At 50.4% G+C, this 17,675-nt stretch overlaps 3 protein-coding genes across 3 annotated transcripts; 1 reads left to right on the plus strand and 2 right to left on the minus strand.

Annotated features, from left to right (window-relative positions):
* Positions 1-1,630, minus strand: T069G_07595 (protein kinase domain-containing protein; the record flags this gene model as incomplete). The annotated part of the gene is made up of 2 exons (XM_056174805.1): positions 1-878; positions 949-1,630. 2 exons carry the CDS (start codon positions 1,628-1,630, stop codon positions 1-3), a joined length of 1,560 nt encoding a protein of 519 aa, XP_056028384.1.
* Positions 1,631-11,937: 10,307 nt separating this feature from the next.
* T069G_07596 (uncharacterized protein) lies at positions 11,938-12,886 on the minus strand (the record flags this gene model as incomplete). Its single annotated transcript, XM_056174806.1, has 2 exons — positions 11,938-12,659; positions 12,748-12,886. 2 exons carry the CDS (start codon positions 12,884-12,886, stop codon positions 11,938-11,940), a joined length of 861 nt encoding a protein of 286 aa, XP_056028385.1.
* Positions 12,887-15,072: 2,186 nt separating this feature from the next.
* On the plus strand, positions 15,073-17,098 carry T069G_07597 (major facilitator superfamily domain-containing protein; the record flags this gene model as incomplete). Its single annotated transcript, XM_056174807.1, has 4 exons — positions 15,073-15,695; positions 15,775-15,875; positions 15,935-16,104; positions 16,157-17,098. The coding sequence occupies 4 exons, from the start codon at positions 15,073-15,075 to the stop codon at positions 17,096-17,098; spliced, it is 1,836 nt and encodes a 611-aa protein (XP_056028386.1).
* Between the last annotated feature and the right edge of the window lie 577 nt (positions 17,099-17,675).

The raw sequence follows: 17,675 nt of genomic DNA on the forward strand, positions 1-17,675 counted from the left end.
TTAGTAGCAGCCAGGAAGGGATGATAAGAAAGACACCTGTTGGTGAAAAGGCACAGGGTGCTGCATCATTGGCACCTGCTGAACGTATTTGACCACTTCCCATAGAGGGAAGAAGGATTTGGGTTGGCAAGCAGGCTGCACAGGAATAGGTGCCTGAATAGGAACCGGGACTTGCTGGCAGGGCAGATGTTGTATGGGCGCTGCCACCACAGGAACGGGAACAATGGGAGCATGCAGAACAGGCACGGGTACAGGGCCAGTGTACTGCTGTGGAACGAACTCGTGGCCGTGATACACGGGCTGCTGCTGCTGCTGCTCGCAAAATTCCTCTGGCTCGTAGGTTTGGGGAATGTACTCCCGAGGCAAGTCCTGCTGGTCTGCCATGAAGTCTTCATCCTCATCATCGTTGTCAAAGTCATCAATGGTCGACACGCTCGAGATGAGCGAGCCTTCATTGGACGACGTCGAAACAGGCGAGAGGGGCGAGTCGCAGTCATAGTCATCGACTATGGCGTCCTCGTTGGAAACGTATTGGTCTTGGGTAGAGGTGGGCGTGGGCAGAGTCATGGTGGGCACTGCTGGCACGGTGAACTGGGAACAAGCAATGATCCTGTTACGCAGCTCAGAGAGAGTCACCCGGTGCTCGGGGTTGGGATTGAAGATGCGGCCCAAAATGTCATTGAGCTCGTCAGTCAACGGGAGGATAGTCTTAAGAAAGTCCTGGGAGCGAACATATGCGCGGTAGGTGGAGTCTTGAAAGGAAGCCTGCTTCCATGGGTTGCGTCCGCAAGTCAAGTTAACTAGGATGACTCCCAGACTCCAGACATCATTGGGGGCACACATGTAGTAGGGCTTTCTCGCGGAAGGGTCCAAGCACTCTGCCAAGTTGATTTCTGTTAGCCAATTGCATCTTGTTGTCGTGTTCATGAAGTGGTTGTTTATATTTACCTGGGCTCATGTAAAAGGTTGAGCCGCATCCGTAGTCCTCGGAGCGGTCCTCACTGGTAGCAAGTCCAAAGTCGGCCAGCTTGACGGTCTCTCCATTGTCGGTGACGAGAATGTTCTCAGGCTTGAGGTCCCGGTGGTAGATGCCCAAGTTGTGGCAGTGCTCAACGGCATCCAGGATCTGAAGGAACACCTTCTTAGAGAGTTCATCCTTACCAACGTACTGGCCGCGCTCAGTGATATTCAAGAAGAGGTCACCCTCAGGGCAGTACTCTAGAATAACATAGATGCAGTCAGGGTCATCGACAATCTTCAACATGGACACCACGTTAGGGTGCGCCGATGCGTGGTAGTGCAGGCGAATCTCTCGCTGCTGGTAGGCAATCTGGCGGCGTTCCAGTGGTGTTCCGTCGGCATTGTACTTGCTCAGGCACTTTACAGCATACCGAGCTCCAGTATTGATATCCAGGGCAGTGTAGACGACGCCATATGCGCCGGTACCAAGGATATCTGTTAGCTGGAGCTTACCCTCGAGAAGACGTCCTAAACGCTGCTCTGGGGCAAGGGGTACACATCGGGGCTGGAAAGTGCGTGTCGCAAAGGGCTGTTGGACGTTGCACTTGGGGTTGTCGTACGCGGGAGAGGCCGGGGGAGTGGGATATCCATACGGGGCATGGTGCTGCATGTTAAGCGACTTTGGTAGGGGGCTCTCCAAAAGGTTCGGTGGTCCTCAAGGGTTCAGGTCAAGTACCAGATCCGAAGATGGAAGTGTGCAAGAGGATTAGATTAACAAAAAAGAATTAAAGAAAAAAGAAAGAAAAGGATCCTTTGGACGGAGTGAGTTGATTGGGTTTGTTTTCCTTTGGAAGTTGTCGACGGGGCGTGGAGGTCCCGTATAAATCACAGGCCGAAGTTCCAATGGGATACCAGAAGCAGCCGCATACAGCAAAGGAAAAAGTTCTCGAACGGCCGAACGAACGGGTCAAGAACGGCGTTGAATTGTCAACGGCTTCGGGGTGTCGAGGGTACCGGACTAATAATGGATAATAGTATGAGAGGTGTGAGACGGGTCCTGGAGTCCTGGAATCCAGAAAGAAAACTTGAATTGAGGTGAGAGAGGAAGATGAGCGTTGAAGGAATGTCGTGAACGTGGTGATGCGTGTAATTGACCCTCGGCCGAGAGTGGGCAACAAGAGGTAGATATCAAACCGGACCTTGGCCACGGCGTGGATCTGTGACTAGACCTTAGAGAGCGAGGCGGGCGAGTGTTCAGACCCCAGAACAAGACGTACCCGTTTCTCTCGTCTCGGGGCCCTGCGAATTGCGCGGAGCATCCACACCCAAGAGACCCACCTGTGGAAAGCTCATCAGACCCTGGTCCTGTTGGAAGAGATGAATGGCATGGGCGTTGTCTTAGGCGGCCAGGGGGGGGGCTAATGTGCCAGCTATTCTTAACCAGCGCTGCAAGGTTCGTCGACAGCCTTAGGTGGGCACCAGACTAACGAGGCAGGGATCATAGCGCGACGCTGAGCAATATACGAGAGCGAGCATACTCTGACACACCAAATGAAGCGGTTCGCTGTGACTTGTGTGTCATCCGCTTGCTCGCCCTCCCTCACACAACACACCCCCTTCTGCTCGGCTTGCACTAGCGACCCTTGGTCCCACACACAACGTCAACATGGTGGCCAAAGGAAAACAGCTAGGCGATTCCAGCCCCCCCGATCCAGTCGGCTTCGACGGTGTCACAGTCAAAAGGTTGAACCGCCGTAATGGGGCGAGGACGTCGGATCTGCGGCGGGCCACAGCAGGTCAACACCCTTCTCATCAACCAGGCCGTGCCACTTGCACAGCTCGACTTGACTGGCTGGCGTGCTTTTCCCACCACCCACCCGCTTCACTGCCTGGCAAAAGCGTCATGGTCGGCCGCGTGACTGGCATGACATTTCCGTTCTGTGAGTGAGTGTGAGAAAGTCAATAGGGAAAGGCTTGACTCGCCCGTCTGGCCATGCTCTCTTGGGCCAACTGAGTGTGACTACACTTACAGTACGGTACAACGTACTGGAATGGGACGGATGAATCTTGTCAGGCCACTGAGCCCGTGGCGGAGGCGAATAACGAAAATGAAAGAGACGGGAGGTGACTTAGTACCGGTGTACTCCGCTGCTCGCTGCTAGCAGCTGATTTCTGTTGAGTAGTCGATACCTACGAAAGCGCCGGGTCCTCGTCTCGCTCCCACTTCAGGCTGCTGGAGCAATGGCAGCAGTCAATGCGCTCGCTCACTGGCCGAGCCCCGTTTACTTGGCTTCTCCATTTTGTTTGGTGTCTGTCTATACCCGTACGTACGAGTACGCACAACAACACGCTGACCCTCACTCCAGGGCGTTCTGGTGGGTAACAGGCAGCAAGCCAGACCGAAATGCATGAAGCAATGCTGCCTGCCCGCCTGCCTGCCTATCGCTTTGGCTGTGATCAATAGTCATTCTGACACAGAGGCTACTGCTACCTGTACCTCGCGTAGCCCAGTTCACCGTCCACCTCACTTGGAGCGGGGGATGGCTGCTTGTGTAGATCAATGACTGCAAGCGGCCATTCGAGTTGACAGCAAGCGTCGTAAGAGATTGGGCCAGCATCAGTTCAGTGGGTAGGAAAGCTGCATTGCAGCACTCTCTGCCACCTGCAACCAAAACAGTAACATGGCGGCATGGACAGGAAGAACAAGGAGGAAAAAAAGGTGGACGAGCCGTGGGTGCGTAGCATTCAGTTGACACTGTGCCATCTCCGCTGTACAATGCATCTGTGCATTGCATTCCCCATCGATGGTGATATTGATGGCCACCGCAAACCAATAGCAAGGCCAGCCTTGAGGAGTAATGCAGGAGATGGATGGTGATGGCTGCTGCTACGTGACTGGTCGAGTGGTATGCGGACCCAAGTCCACACCCTGGCACGGCGCTGCAGTGCTTTGCCAGCACAGTATGAATCGCCACGTCGGGAGTGTTTGTGTTGTGTGCAGACGCTGCCGGTCAGACAGTAGGATTCAGGAGTGTGAGGTTTCCAGATCAACCTGTGCCAGCGTTTGTCTGGCCAAATAAGAGCGGGAAACACAGCAAGAGTCGGCCAATGGCAATTCTGAGGAATGCAATGCAGCTGCTAATAATACTTAGGCGCCATGTGGTCGACAACTCGGCCGGCGTTGGCATCACGATGTCCCTCTGCGCTGGCGGTCTAGTGGACGTGGACGCCGTTGGATGAAGGCAAGCCCAGCCAAAGGGGGATAAGCATCGACACTGTCCTTTGGGTTGGAAGCGAGCGAGCGTGGCCAGAATCCGCTGGAGTGTGCATTGCACTGTACTCCGTAACAACGAACGAGCCTGAGCCGTAGAAGTGTCGCCACCGTCCTGCTGTCTACTGTCCTGTACTCGTCCTCTCGCTCGGTCCTGTGCCGTGCTGAACTAAACACCCCAGTAGCAGAAGAGCCAGCGGCAACCGAGCCCGTGTGAGCACGGAGTAAACGTGGCCAATATCGCCCGCAGCAGAGATGAGCCAACTGCTCAGCCGATGAAGGGACCACAGGGCGCTGGCCAAAAGCGGAGGCTTGCATCCGCCTGTGGCGTTGTCGTCTGATTGGGACGTGATGCCAGGCACTTTGAAGACGCAGGAAGCAGACCAATCACCCGCCACAGTCACAGCAGGTCCCCCACCCGACGCTGGCTTGTCTGGCTTGGATCAATTATGCAATGTTTGGCCCCAGCCTTGTTTTCCGTTGGAGCAATCTCAAGTCGACGAGGGCAGACAGAGGTCGGGCCCACCCTCTAGGCCAAACAGTGAGGCTGTTCTCTGTTCTCCGGGGCCCGTTGCGGTTGCATTTGCTCGTGCTGCGTCCATGATATGTATGAGGTTGAAGAAGGAGGCGTCCAATAGAAGGGCACTGAGAAGCAGAAGTGGGATATTGCGCAGTCAACCTGATGCACTTGGCAGCCGCCGTTGGTACCGGCCTGCAGATTGACTGATTTTCACGACGCTTTCCAGCAGCATTGCGGCAGAGATGGAGGGCTGGTGGCTTGTCTGCTCGTCCATCAGTGTGAGGCCAAGAGGGTCCAATGGCCCTGATGATTCGATTTGTTTCGATTGTGTTGGAGCAGAAGAGCAAGGGGGTGTGACTTGCTGCTTGTTGCTGTTGTTGTGGCTGTTGCTGTTTTTGCTGATGTTGTTTATTATTCGGGGGCTGCATCATCATCTCTGCCCGTTGCATCTGTCCATCCATCCATCATTTCGCCCATCATCCACCCATCCATCCATCTTCACGGCAAGGCCTCGAAACATCCCCGGCGCTTGCTTTTCCCTCTCGGTGGCCTCTTGTCTCGGAGATGAACGGCCGCGTGATGCCCCCAAACACACAATTCACTGGTGTTGCTGTAGTTAGTCATTCGATCCTCGCAGGTCTTTGTCCACGTCGTGACTCGATAGAGTTTGTCTAGATCTTGATAGAACCCTGGGCGAAGGACGGGCCGTCCAGGCGCTGTCATTGGCCCGCTAACGACGCAAGGGATACGAGGTACTTGTACACGTGCCTGGCCACGTACACAGTCTGCGGCCGTTGATTCTCCGCTTGCAAGTCCAGACTACTACACATACGAATACGGTCCGTGCGACAAATCCGCTATCCGCACGTATCATATGTACCCAGTACGGGGCGGCACAAACAGGCGGTCTGCTGTTTTGTTCTACATCTCTGAATCAACCCGTCTCAGTCCCCTTTTTTTTCCCTTCTGCGACATTCGCCATTCGCCCTGCCTCTCGACCGGGGTTCTTTTTCTCTCTAGTTTCTCTCTACGCCATGTCACAACGGATGGCCCGCTTCTAGCCGGCTTCGGAATAGCATCCCTGGGAACGCAAGACCTGGATCTGGCCTCTGGAGCCGGGCCTGTCCTTGTTGCGTGGCCTGTGCTTGCTTTTGACTCGGCGTGAATGGGAATCCTTTCACTGCTGGGATCCGCCGATCTCATCCTGCCGTGCCACCGGCCATCCATGGACCATGACCATGACACTCTCCAAGTGCAAGTTGGCAGCAGAGCGAGTGTGTCTACTTGCATGGACGACAGAGCACGGGCTCTCGGCTTTGCTGCGGATCCCTGGCAACTGGCCAGCGAACCTTTGGCCTTGCATTGCGATCCGCACGGCGATCCATCACTGTGGACGGACTGATAACCGATGGCTTCATGGTTTTTCGATCGAGCTTCTTCGTCCGGCTCAGAGTGCAACAAGCATGTCCAAGATGATATGCAGGGCTACTCGTATGTGGCCATTTCTGCTGTCTTGAAGAGAGTGAAACAGGCAGGCGCTTAACATGACAAACTCCAGCGGCTTTGTGCTACTCTACTCATTACGTGTCAATGTACGAGTACCAAGTGGCCATTTTGTCTGGACTCATCTCATACCAGACTCATGCCAAACTTGGAGCCATGTTTCGTTCTGCCGCCGACACATACCCTATACCTCTTGACCTCCACCCAGGTAATTTGCCATTGACTGCCACTACCTGCTCACATGCTCCATCCCTCCAGGCCCCAACTTGGTCCAGTTTCTATTTACAAGGTGCTGGAACCAACTAGTACGGAGTCTACACAGCTGCTAGCAGTGTTACGAGCCCATGTGTGCACTTTCAATAGATTGCCTACCAGCCCTTTCGCCTGGGTCCACGGAGCATATTCCGCTTAGGATGGTTCCGACATGGCATTGGCCCTGGCTCGAATCCATCAGTGTGACATCAAGATTGATTTTTTTTCTGGTGGCCTGAGGCCAAATCTACCAAGAGGCAGTTCCTATCCTGCCCCCTGCCTGGTCCCGATATCAGAGAAAGGGGGAAAACACGCTATTCCAGCAGCTTCTGATTCCTCTTACAACCGCACGCACTAGAGCCAAACAAGGCGTTGGATGATTGGATCTGGTAAAACCGGGAGCAACACAAGGCAAGTGGAAAAGCGGCTTCGGGATCCAATGAGGTGCCGCCCACTATCTCTCAAGTGGTGGCTTTGCAGTATCGTGGCAAAACGGCCCTCAGCTGAGCAACGCCGTCTGCGTACCATCCTAGGGCCAAGTTTCGGGAGAGATGACGGCGGCTGGAGGTTCGCGAACCAACTTTCTAACCGGCCTTTGTCAGCAGGGCTACCAAGTCGTAGATCGACTGATGATTGTCTCGCCATTTATCATATATCCCATCAGGGTAGTTTACTTGAGGCGAAACAGCAAGCATGGATCTTCAAACGGGTTGATCGATCGCGGTGGATGATGAAAGCAACAGTACAGTCTGCATATCAAGTGATCCACATACCTGATACAATACCTGTTTTTTCTTTCTTTCAGTCTTTCTCTTTCCTTCTCAATCGACTGCAAGAGATCGATAGACACCGATGGCGGATGAGCCGATGCGGAGTCTGGAGTCCGCCTTGTCTAACTGGGCAGACTAACCACCATTACACAGACATGCAGCTCTCCAGCCGCCAACAATGTCTCGCTCATCAAACCGGTTGCTAAACTCGTACGTGTAGAGTTTGACCACTGCTAGTCTTCTGCCTGCAGCAACCCTGCATACTGCCAGTGCCATCACACTACAGTACATGTGCACAGGGTCATGCCCTCGAACCAAATTTTCGTTTGCCTCCCTGCCGCTCCCAAGAAAAAGTGAGACAACCACATGGCGGTACCGCATAAACAGGGCTACAAGCAGGCATCCACAACCACAACATGTTGTTTTTAGGAACGTCTGATGGCCAATAAAGCCAAGGATCAATATTGAGCAGCCCAACACTGCTACTCAACCTGCCACTGGCGCCTGGAGAAACGCCAGGAGGCAAAAAGGCGATGCGGACGAGGAGGCTCATGCATAGCTAGTCCCTGCGGCTGCCTGCAAGTCATCCAGGCCCAGGGCACGCCACTCATCTCGGCATCTCGCCGGGGCCACAGTCTCACTGAGCAGCACGAGCAAGCGCTCTGCTCTGGATTTAGACTGCTTACGGGTGCGTACGAGCCTCTGTGACGGCGTCACCTTTTCTTCATGAGCCGCACCGGTAATGCCGCCTTTTCCAACTCCATTGCGGCCGCTAGGTGCAGGATGGAAATCACAGTTTCCACTAGCTGCCTTAGTGCATCCGCCCTGTCGATAGCTCAGCTGTCCATTGTTTCGAGTGTGCATGACCCAGTCAAATTTTCCCTTTCTTTTTTCTGCTGCCGAGATTTTTCTTTTTCCGGCTGTGGATTTGTCCCTGCTCACTTGACATGGCTTTGCCGCGTTCTGCGCTCTCCCCCTGGTTCCAGACTGTTGCCCGTCTCGGAATACAGCGAGACACGGACGACGGAGATCGGGAATGTGGGGCCGGAGAATCCGATGTTCACACGGATTGATTCTCTGGAATGTGTTTGCTACGTTTGTATCGGGCCGGGCGATGTCTGAGCACGCAAAGGGAGACGTTGACGTGTAAGCAAAAGAAGGGGAGAGGAAATAACTTTCCTTCCAGGCTCGTGGGCTTGGCCGTGGGCTTGGGCTTGGATGATCCAACAGCATATGACGTCTAAGTGTGCGGATTGCGTCTAAACTATGAGCCCCCTTGCAGTTGACGGGTTAAAGCTGAAAGGGGACGCCGTTAGCAATCAATTAATAAGATCATCCGTTCTGAAGCGCTACATTGGTTTGAGTTTCGGTAATGCCAAACAAGCTGCTGACATGGAAGCTGATATCATGTTCGAGAATCCAAATGACGCCGTTCAGCAGGACAATGACCTACCCTGGAATAGTACGCCTCAAACTACGGAGTACTAACTATTCGAAAAGAGGCACCCATAGTTCAATAAACTGCTTTCTTTAGTAGCTATGATGATTCCTGGCGTCTGAGGAACAGAGCTGAGGATTCGCCGAGAGCTAGAGCTTCGAGATGGCGCACGCCGGCAACGAGAAGCCACAGCCTTCCAGGGCTGTGTGAGAGAAGAGCTCTCTCGGGATAATCAAGAGGTGGCCAGAGCTCCCTTCGCTTAATCCCAATTCTGCTCGTTAATTGATGGATAGCAATCTGGAGATACCGAATTGCCCAGACTGGTGGCAGTTTACTTCCCAGGTCCGGGTCGAAGTCCAACGCCACTGAAGTAAAAGCAACAAGACGGCGACGGCGGGGTAGATGGTAGATCGCGATTAACATGGAGAATTACTCAGTGCAGATATCCAGTGCTTTGTTTTCCAAGAGCCTAGTTCCTGATTAGAGGCGTCATACGTTTGGAGCTGTGGTCCTGAGTGGGAAGCTAATTGTTGACTGGTGGCAACTCAACGGCTGTCGGTTAATGGCTGACTACTATGGAGGACTCTAACATGACATAACGTTCCTCTTTTCTTACTGATCGCCCCTTTGTGCCAAGTCAGCCATTATCCATTGGGGCTTCCCTTGGCAAGGGAAAGAAAGGCCGAGTGGCCTGAACTCTGTTATGCTTTGAAGATTATGGGATCAGCGACTGGATGGGGAAGAGTTCGCTCACGTATTACGCCGGCGGGACGATACAAAGTTACCTACCACAAAGCGATAACTACTCCGTACTATGGGATAAAACCTCACTCATTTGGTGATACGCGAATAAAACAATTACAATGGTCCATGACGAAATCTCGCTTATGGGCTACTTCATGAAATGTGGTCTGGTGGAATCTGGAGAGAGCGTATTAGTGCATTGATGGCGATGAAACCACGTCTAGAGGCTACTCCATTCATCGCGTTAGGCAAGCTCAAGACTGTAAAGTCTTAACATGCTTCTGCCGGGCAAATTCATATGTATACATCCATTGGCCATGTCTTGAAGTTCTCCAATGAGGATAAAGCATAAGTGGTGTAGTGTTGTGATATCGGACTAATGTTGCATTATACGGCATAATTAACAAGAAGCGTTTAACGATCCATGGCCTAATTCTCTAACGCCATATGAAACCACATCTTAGGAGATCCCACGGGGAAATTTGCGATTAATGATAGGGTACTCCGTACAGAGCCGGTGAACGAGTGGCTGTCGATGCTACTTTAGCATTCGTTAATAATTTGGTGTAGTAGTAACAATAGCCTGCTTATCCGCTCCATTATTAAGTCCAGGCGTCAATGCCGATTTGACAGAAGGACTATGTCTTTATCGTCAGTATAGTGACGTTTTTAAGCATTCACTACTTGAAATGGCATGACTTCAGCAGTTCAGATCATCTGAGGGGTGGGAGAAAAGGGTGCCCGAGGCGTGAGTAAAGGGCTATCCAGAGGCATCTCCGCTTCACAGACTGAAGCCATTCAAGAACCTGCAAGACGAACTGCCGTAGTCACACGGCCTACTCGTAGACAAAATCCAATAGTACGCCGGGGATTAACGCCTGCACAAGAAACCTGTTTTGACAGTGAGGTGATACGCACGTTGTAAAGGAGGAGGTCCTCCGCGCGAGAAGAAATTTTCTTTCCCACGGGGATCCCGCATTAATTAATTGGAACCCCCTACTTCACTCATGTGAAGGGCATGGCTAAACAAGATAGTTGATGCCGGCTGGATCCGGGAATTTGTTGTTGCACTGACCTTTTTATCCTGGTAGGGAGATCGCATGATAAGTGAGGTGATCTGGCGCAGCAGCCCTTACAGGGCCCGGTAGTCACCGATCCCGCTTGGATCGTATGATATGGTGATAAGCCTTGCGAAGAAGGTATCAGATCTCGAGAACTAGGCTCGCTCCGAAGCAGAAATTGTCCGAAGGGGAAGTCATACGACGCGGGGGGCCCCGGCACGTTCACGTGTAAGCAAAATTTCTCAACGTGGCCATCTACCAAAGCCGTAGCATTCCGACGATGATATATCGTTTGTAAAAAGTCAATAGTATTGATCATATGAGAGATGAATCGGTATACTTGCAAACCGGTTGCTATGTGATATATCGCGGGAATTGCTAACTAGGGGATACCGGCTATCGAGCCGGGTTCGAAAGGAATGATCGGTCTATGGCTGTTATTCATGGATACCCTGTGACTGCTGCAAATTCCAAAGGCTTGGTGCATTAGAGTTAACATGTTTGACAAGGATATGTGTGAAAAATCCACTCCTTGACCGGAAAAGGTGAGTCTGCGTTCTACTATGTGGAGAGTGTTATGTATAGATGAGTAGGATCAAGAAAATGGGACGAGGCTATTATGTCAATTGCATACATAATGGTTAATATATATATTTACAGTGATATGCAAGCTTATTATGTCAAGGTATATTAGCTATCTTGTTTATTCGGTAATTAGTCTTAATGGTTTTGAGAGTTAGATCACGTACTTGTAAAAGAAAATCATGGTTTATTTGAATGATGCTTATTTCTCTCTTCTTAAGGTACATCCTATTCAGTATATGATCGTGTAGGACATGATCCTATTCAATGATAGTATGTATATGTGAACGAATTCCATGCTGAAGGTATGCCAACAAGATAGCCAGATCTCAAAAGGTGCACTGGTGGTAACTCCTACAACCATTGTTGAGAGGTACCTGGGTCTGTTTTCACCCAATCATATATCTTATATGTTTATACATTTACTCCATTACTTACTGCACCATTGCTGTTGTGATACGCAGTTCTATTGGTAATATGATCTCGGCAGAACTTCATTAGTTTATAACGAAGGCAAGGAACTCTGACAAGGAACTGACTCAGTTGCTATAACTCGCTGACTTTCACTCATACTGTCTCGTTTTGTCTCCCAGATACGTGAGAATGTGAAAATCACGAGTTGTATATGCAAAAGAAACCATGATATGAAACATAATAAATTATCTATGACAAATAAGAGAATCCCCAACTCCCCTGGAGCCATCAATGTGGCACCGCATACGTTCTATAACAGATATTCAGTCTCTTGGACTCACTGAAAAAACCCAAACTCCAATCCCGATTGAAAGCAATGAACTCTAATACACGAAGATACCAAAATGTACTCAACTGCTACTTTAGAAAAGCCCCAATGTCATTGCTAGTCGATAGAGCATGACCAGAAAGGCGAAAAAAATGATAAAGTTGACAAAGTATCGAAATGCGACATTCTTCATCTGGTTACGGTTGCGACGCCGAGATCGGGTTACAAAGTCTGAGTTGTCGTTGACATTCGGGAACGAAGATCCCTTGGGAATGGGCTCGCCCAAAAACTCGCAGAGAGGCCCCCATCCATCGGTGACTCTATACTCCAGCAGGCGATCTTTCGGCACGAGGCTTCTGACCTCTTCATAGTGCTTCCGGAAGACGTCTTTGCCACGGTTCGGAAAGTCGCCCTCAAAGAAGGTGTCGAAGAACTTCTTTAGCATGGGATAGTACATGCTGGCCGCCCAGTCAAAGTTGGAGAGCCAGCGCAGCTCTTGGTCCGTCACGCGCCAGTACACCGTCTTCATGGTTGAAGCGTGCCACGAGTCGACGTCTCGGTTGGTCAAGACGACTTTTGCTTCGGGATAGGCCTCGATGAGTTCTTTGGCGAAGGCGATGGCTGGCCAGTCGCACACGGCCTGCGAAGTACCGAGGAGCTGGTCCCAGTCTTCGCGGGTGAAGGGCTTGCCTTGCTTGTCGTATTTGGCGCAGAGAGCGTCCATCCACATGAGGGCATCTGGAGGGTTTTCGATGGAGGTGTTCATCATGTGGTATGTGTCTACATAGCCGAGTTGTTTCATAGCGGCTCGCATGGCTTCTTGAAATTAGCGATATGGATCATATTATACTTTGTGGACGAAGATACTAGGATAGAAGACTTGATTCAACTGGAGTAGACATACAAGCAGTACCGGTGCGTCCTAGGCCTAGAATGAGGACTTTCATGGGCACCACACGGCCGAGTTTGCGGCGGTTGATATCAGTGTCGCTGGTAAAGATGTCCGTCCGAGGACGAGAGGTGTACTTGGAAGAATACGCCATCCTGAATATTGTATATTATGCAGTCTCTGTAAATATAATGTATTATAAACGAGCGTTGTTGTATGGCAAGGAGCGAGATGTTATAACGAAGGACGCTTGTCAAACGATTAAAGAAAGACAACTGAGAGATGGACGTTTAATGAATGAACGGCGAGTAATTTATTCCAGATATCGAGGGATGTAGCAAATTTTATGTCTCGACACATAATGAGAGGAGAGCATATCTAAACCGCTATCAACAAGGGTCTATGTCAAAATGGGGAAAGTTATGGGTTATCTTTCAGGCAAATGGATATTGCAGTTGCAGATCTAAGCATTAGGGGGGGATCTAGACAAAGCAGTGTAGCCGAGCCTTGTATCGTAACCAGGTATCGAACTCGAATTGCCGCCTGCTAATCATAGAACCCAGTATCAACTCACTGGCCATGGTACGAACGGGTCTTCTAATCATGTTGTATACTTGTCTGTATACACAGTTTGAGAATTTTCAATCTAGAGGGAATGCTCCTGTTTTCGTAGCTCCTCATGTCCACCTTACTGGGGCTATGTTACAGGGAAGTGATCCATAACTATTATGGATTCCGGTTTAAGATATCGTGAGTAGTGTTTGAACGGCGACGGGGAACGAGTTAGATGTTCTGGGACACGTCATCTTTTTCTACAATTCATTCATTGAATCTGAGTCTATTGTCTAGAAAGGGCTTTGCTATTGATACTACTATGACCAGTTATCTTCAGCTATTTGAATAGCCTTGGAGATATAACTCGGACAACCCTTTCTAAAGACCAAAGGACAACGTCATCTGGCCAAATAGATACCGGCACTCTCATGGCCGCGGCTGGTGTTGATCGTCAATGCCAAGAATGATCATCAGGGACGGAATAAAAAGCAACAACAATACAGTGGTATACCAGCCAACCATCTCTTCTATTTCCCCGTTTTGCTGTATCAAGATGATCCACCATCAAGAAAAACCGCCGGCTCGTCGGCGCCCGAGTTCCGCACTGTATTGTCGCCACAAAGAGATCGGCATTTCCACAACGACAGCTTACGCGGCAGAATGGATACCATTTCATTTTTCTTTGTTTCACATACTAGGAGACATAATTTGATCAGCTTGAAAGTGCTGCCCATGTAGCCGTTTTGCATTTGTTGCTTAGCCCACGTGTTGGTGCGTTGATATGATATATGGGTTATATCTTGAGAACTCTCTGTTACCCACAATGATAAGCCGCCATTCCGTTCTAATTCGAGAAGCAGCCTATGCATGAAAGAGTAAAGAGTGATTGGCTGTTAAACTTCTTCCGTTGCTAATGACGATTTTCACGTCTCCTGACTACATAGATAGAGGGACACTATTCTTATCCACACGTGGTGCCCCTGATCATCATTTTCCCAAACTGTGAAGCGCTGGAATATGTAAACGCCCCATTTCAACCTCTCACACGCCCTGTTAGGCTTCGGATCGTCGCCTTTGTAACTGTGGAAGAAAAAGAAGAGTTTATTGTCAGAATATCTCTTTCTAGACAATACTGGACACCTGAATATCACCGATAGTCCGAAGACAAAGTGATCAGCACCACTACGTACTGCACATACTCCCTCTCTGCCGAAGGGCCTCACACGCCATCCCCTTGATGCTCTGTTAATGTCCGCAGAAAGCTGAACCAGTGGAGCTTCAATTCTCTCGAGGTTGAATGCCAAGACTTTTAAACCCATCCCAGCCGCCACTTTCTCTTTGCCTTGCGAAACGGAATTGCCTCCATCATCAAATCATGTATCCATGCGTTTGCGGATGATCTTCCTCCTGGTTCCCTTATACAGCAAGTTGCGCGTCGTATGCTTCGACTTTGGCGAGTAAAGCTGCTGCAGACCTACTTTTTTCTGATTAGAAGATGGAAAAAAGGGAAATAAGGAAGCGAAGTTGAGCGGAAATCGGAGTGTTTCGGCCCCGATGCAGTGTCGTCACATCTTTCCTGCATCATGCAGTCACTCAAGATTCTCTTCCCAGTATCATCGTCACTTCTTGCCCATCAATTTCTTTCAACTTTGTAATAATTATCAATTTCTTTTGCAGTGAAATTTTTTCTATTCTTTGTGTCTTATAACACTGAATTTTCTTCTACGCCGTTCATTTCGTGGCTTCTTTTCCTTTGTCTCTTAAATTGGCGAAACTTACCTTGTCATGGCGTCTTCGCATGCCAGGTCCTCCAGCAACGATTTTACCTCGACCGTGCTTCTAGACCCCATCCGACCACGAAAGACACAAGATCAGCCAGATGGAACATGGCTTCCAGATGAACGGTCGATCCCAACTCTCGACGAGGTAGACGATGTCATCAGCCACTCCAGCTATGACTTTGAGTCGCAGCGGCCGCTCACTCCAGCGACACCCATGGAGAAGACGCAGGCCAAAACTTCCTCGGGTCCAGTGACATGGATGTCTCTTCCTCGAAAAGACCAGCTCCTCATTCTCTTCCTCTCACGATTTGTCGATTTCCTGCAGGTCGCGTCTCTCCAGGCATACGTCTTTTATCAACTCAAAGCCTTTGACGACTCTCTTTCAGATGCCCAAATTTCTCAGCAGGCGGGAGTCCTTCAGGGATGCTTCACTGGTGCCCAGGTGATGACGGCCATTCTATGGGGCAAGGCTGCTGATGCAAGTTGGTGTGGTCGTAAGTGGGTGCTGGTAATTGGACTTGCTGGGACGGCGATATCGTGTCTGGGCTATGGCTTTGCGACGACTTTCTTTTGGGCGGCGTTTTGGAGGGTTTTTGGCGGTGCTATCAACGGGACCGTGGGTATAATGTGAGTTGCTTATTTTACGGGGAAAGAAGTGAGTCGCTGTGTGTAAAGAGATGGCTGACGAAGAAGCTGGAAACGATAGTCGAACAATGATTGCCGAAATCACAAAGGAGAAAAAGTACCAATCTCGAGCATTTCTGATTCTCCCCATGAGTTTCAACGTGGCGGGAATCTTAGGCCCAAGTGAGCAAGACTGAACGAGATGCCCAGAGCTGGCTTACTGACATGATGGTTTTGTATAGTCATGGGAGGAATGTTGGCCGACTCAAGCAAGACGCTTCCTGGTTTGTTTGGAGACAAGGCCGTCTTTGGGTTTCAGTGGATACGAGACTATCCGTACGCATTGCCTAGTCTCATCAATGCTGCCAGCTTGTCTATTGTGACAGTGATAGTATTTCTCTTCTTGGAGGAGGTGAGAAGTGCACATGTGCTTGACAAAGGTGATTTGACTGACATTCCCATAGACATCAAGATCACGACAACACAAGTTTGACCTTGGCCTCCACTTTGGGTCTTGGATTAAAGCCATCATTTTCGGTAGCCATCAAACCGACGATTATGCTCGCGTTCCTGCCTGGGAAGATCGTGCCATGGAGAATTTCCAAGACAAGCATATCCCAGCAGAGAAGCCTGCACCGTCCCTAAACCGGCTTCCCTTCCGCCGACTTTGGACGCGAAACGTCTTGTTTACGCTGCTGACTGGCGCCTTTTATGACTTCCATCTCGGTGCCTTTGGCAATATGTGGTCGTTGTTCTTGTCGACACCTCGATATCTTAACCCACAGAAGAGAAGCTCAGAGGGATCTGAACATTTGCGCCGATATCTCCCTCTTTTGTTCACCGGTGGACTGGGAATGCCTGCGTCGACAGTTGGCGTTGCGACGTCTTTTCTAGGATCGCTGGGGATGCTGCTGCAAGTGACTTTATATCCTCCCGTCCAAGCCCGTCTCGGCACGATGAGATCCTTTCAGTGGTTCCTGTTTCTCTTCCCAGTTGCATACTTTGTCGCCCCCTACCTCTCAATTCTACCTTCTTGGTCTCAGCCTCCTGAGCCCGCGTCGGGAGGCTTCATCTGGGTTGGAATCATCGTTGTCCTGTTTCTCCAGGTAATGGCGCGCACATTCACACTCCCAGCGAGCATCATCTTGCTCAACAACTGCAGCCCGCACCCGAGCGTTCTAGGCACCATTCACGGCTTAGGACAGAGCGTATCTGCGCTGTTCCGGACAGTCGGGCCCGTGATTGGAGGCTGGTGGTACGGCTACGGCCTGGATATCGGCATGGTGGCCTGGGGTTGGTGGGGAGTTGCAGCCATGTCGGCTTTGGCGTGTGGGACTGCGATGGGAATGCATGACGGTAGTGGACATGAGGTTTTCTTGGAGGGAGAGATGGATGAGATGGAGTAATAGTGGAAGTAGTTCATCTTTGATGTTTGGTTTGAGTTTGGGGCTGAGGGCTGTTGATATTACAGATATATACCATTTGCACGGCCGATTTGCTTTTCGATTGACGACTTCACCAAGAGCGACAGAGAAGAGCAACTAATTAATAATAAAGATCATTTCAATCTCTCACTGGTTGCATGCGATGTATTGAATCTGCAAACCCCTGGTTGCCTGGTGCTGAGGTGGGCCTTTCGGAGAGAACCTGGCAACGCGGATCCAGGCACCAAGCGCAGGGGCATGAGCAAACGGCAAATTGCCACGACAAGTCACATCGCATCACGAGATGTCTGGATCTCACCTGAATTCTTGGCAGGTCTGCCTAGTATTTAACCTTACCGGCAGTTGAGGTGACTATTTGTCCTTTCTGCGAATCAAAATGCATTGACTGGCGTCTTAGTGTCGCGGCTGAAGGAGGCTGTGCCGCGATAGTTGGGCCCTCCTGTTGTGACGCTGCGACGATGGTTGGGCAGCTCTGTCTCGTGTTTACTTATAAAGATGTTCAAATTCTCATCAAACAACATTACTATCTAGTCCATTC

This window comes from Trichoderma breve, chromosome 4 (assembly GCF_028502605.1).
Source record: "Trichoderma breve strain T069 chromosome 4, whole genome shotgun sequence".
NCBI lineage: Eukaryota > Fungi > Ascomycota > Sordariomycetes > Hypocreales > Hypocreaceae > Trichoderma > Trichoderma breve.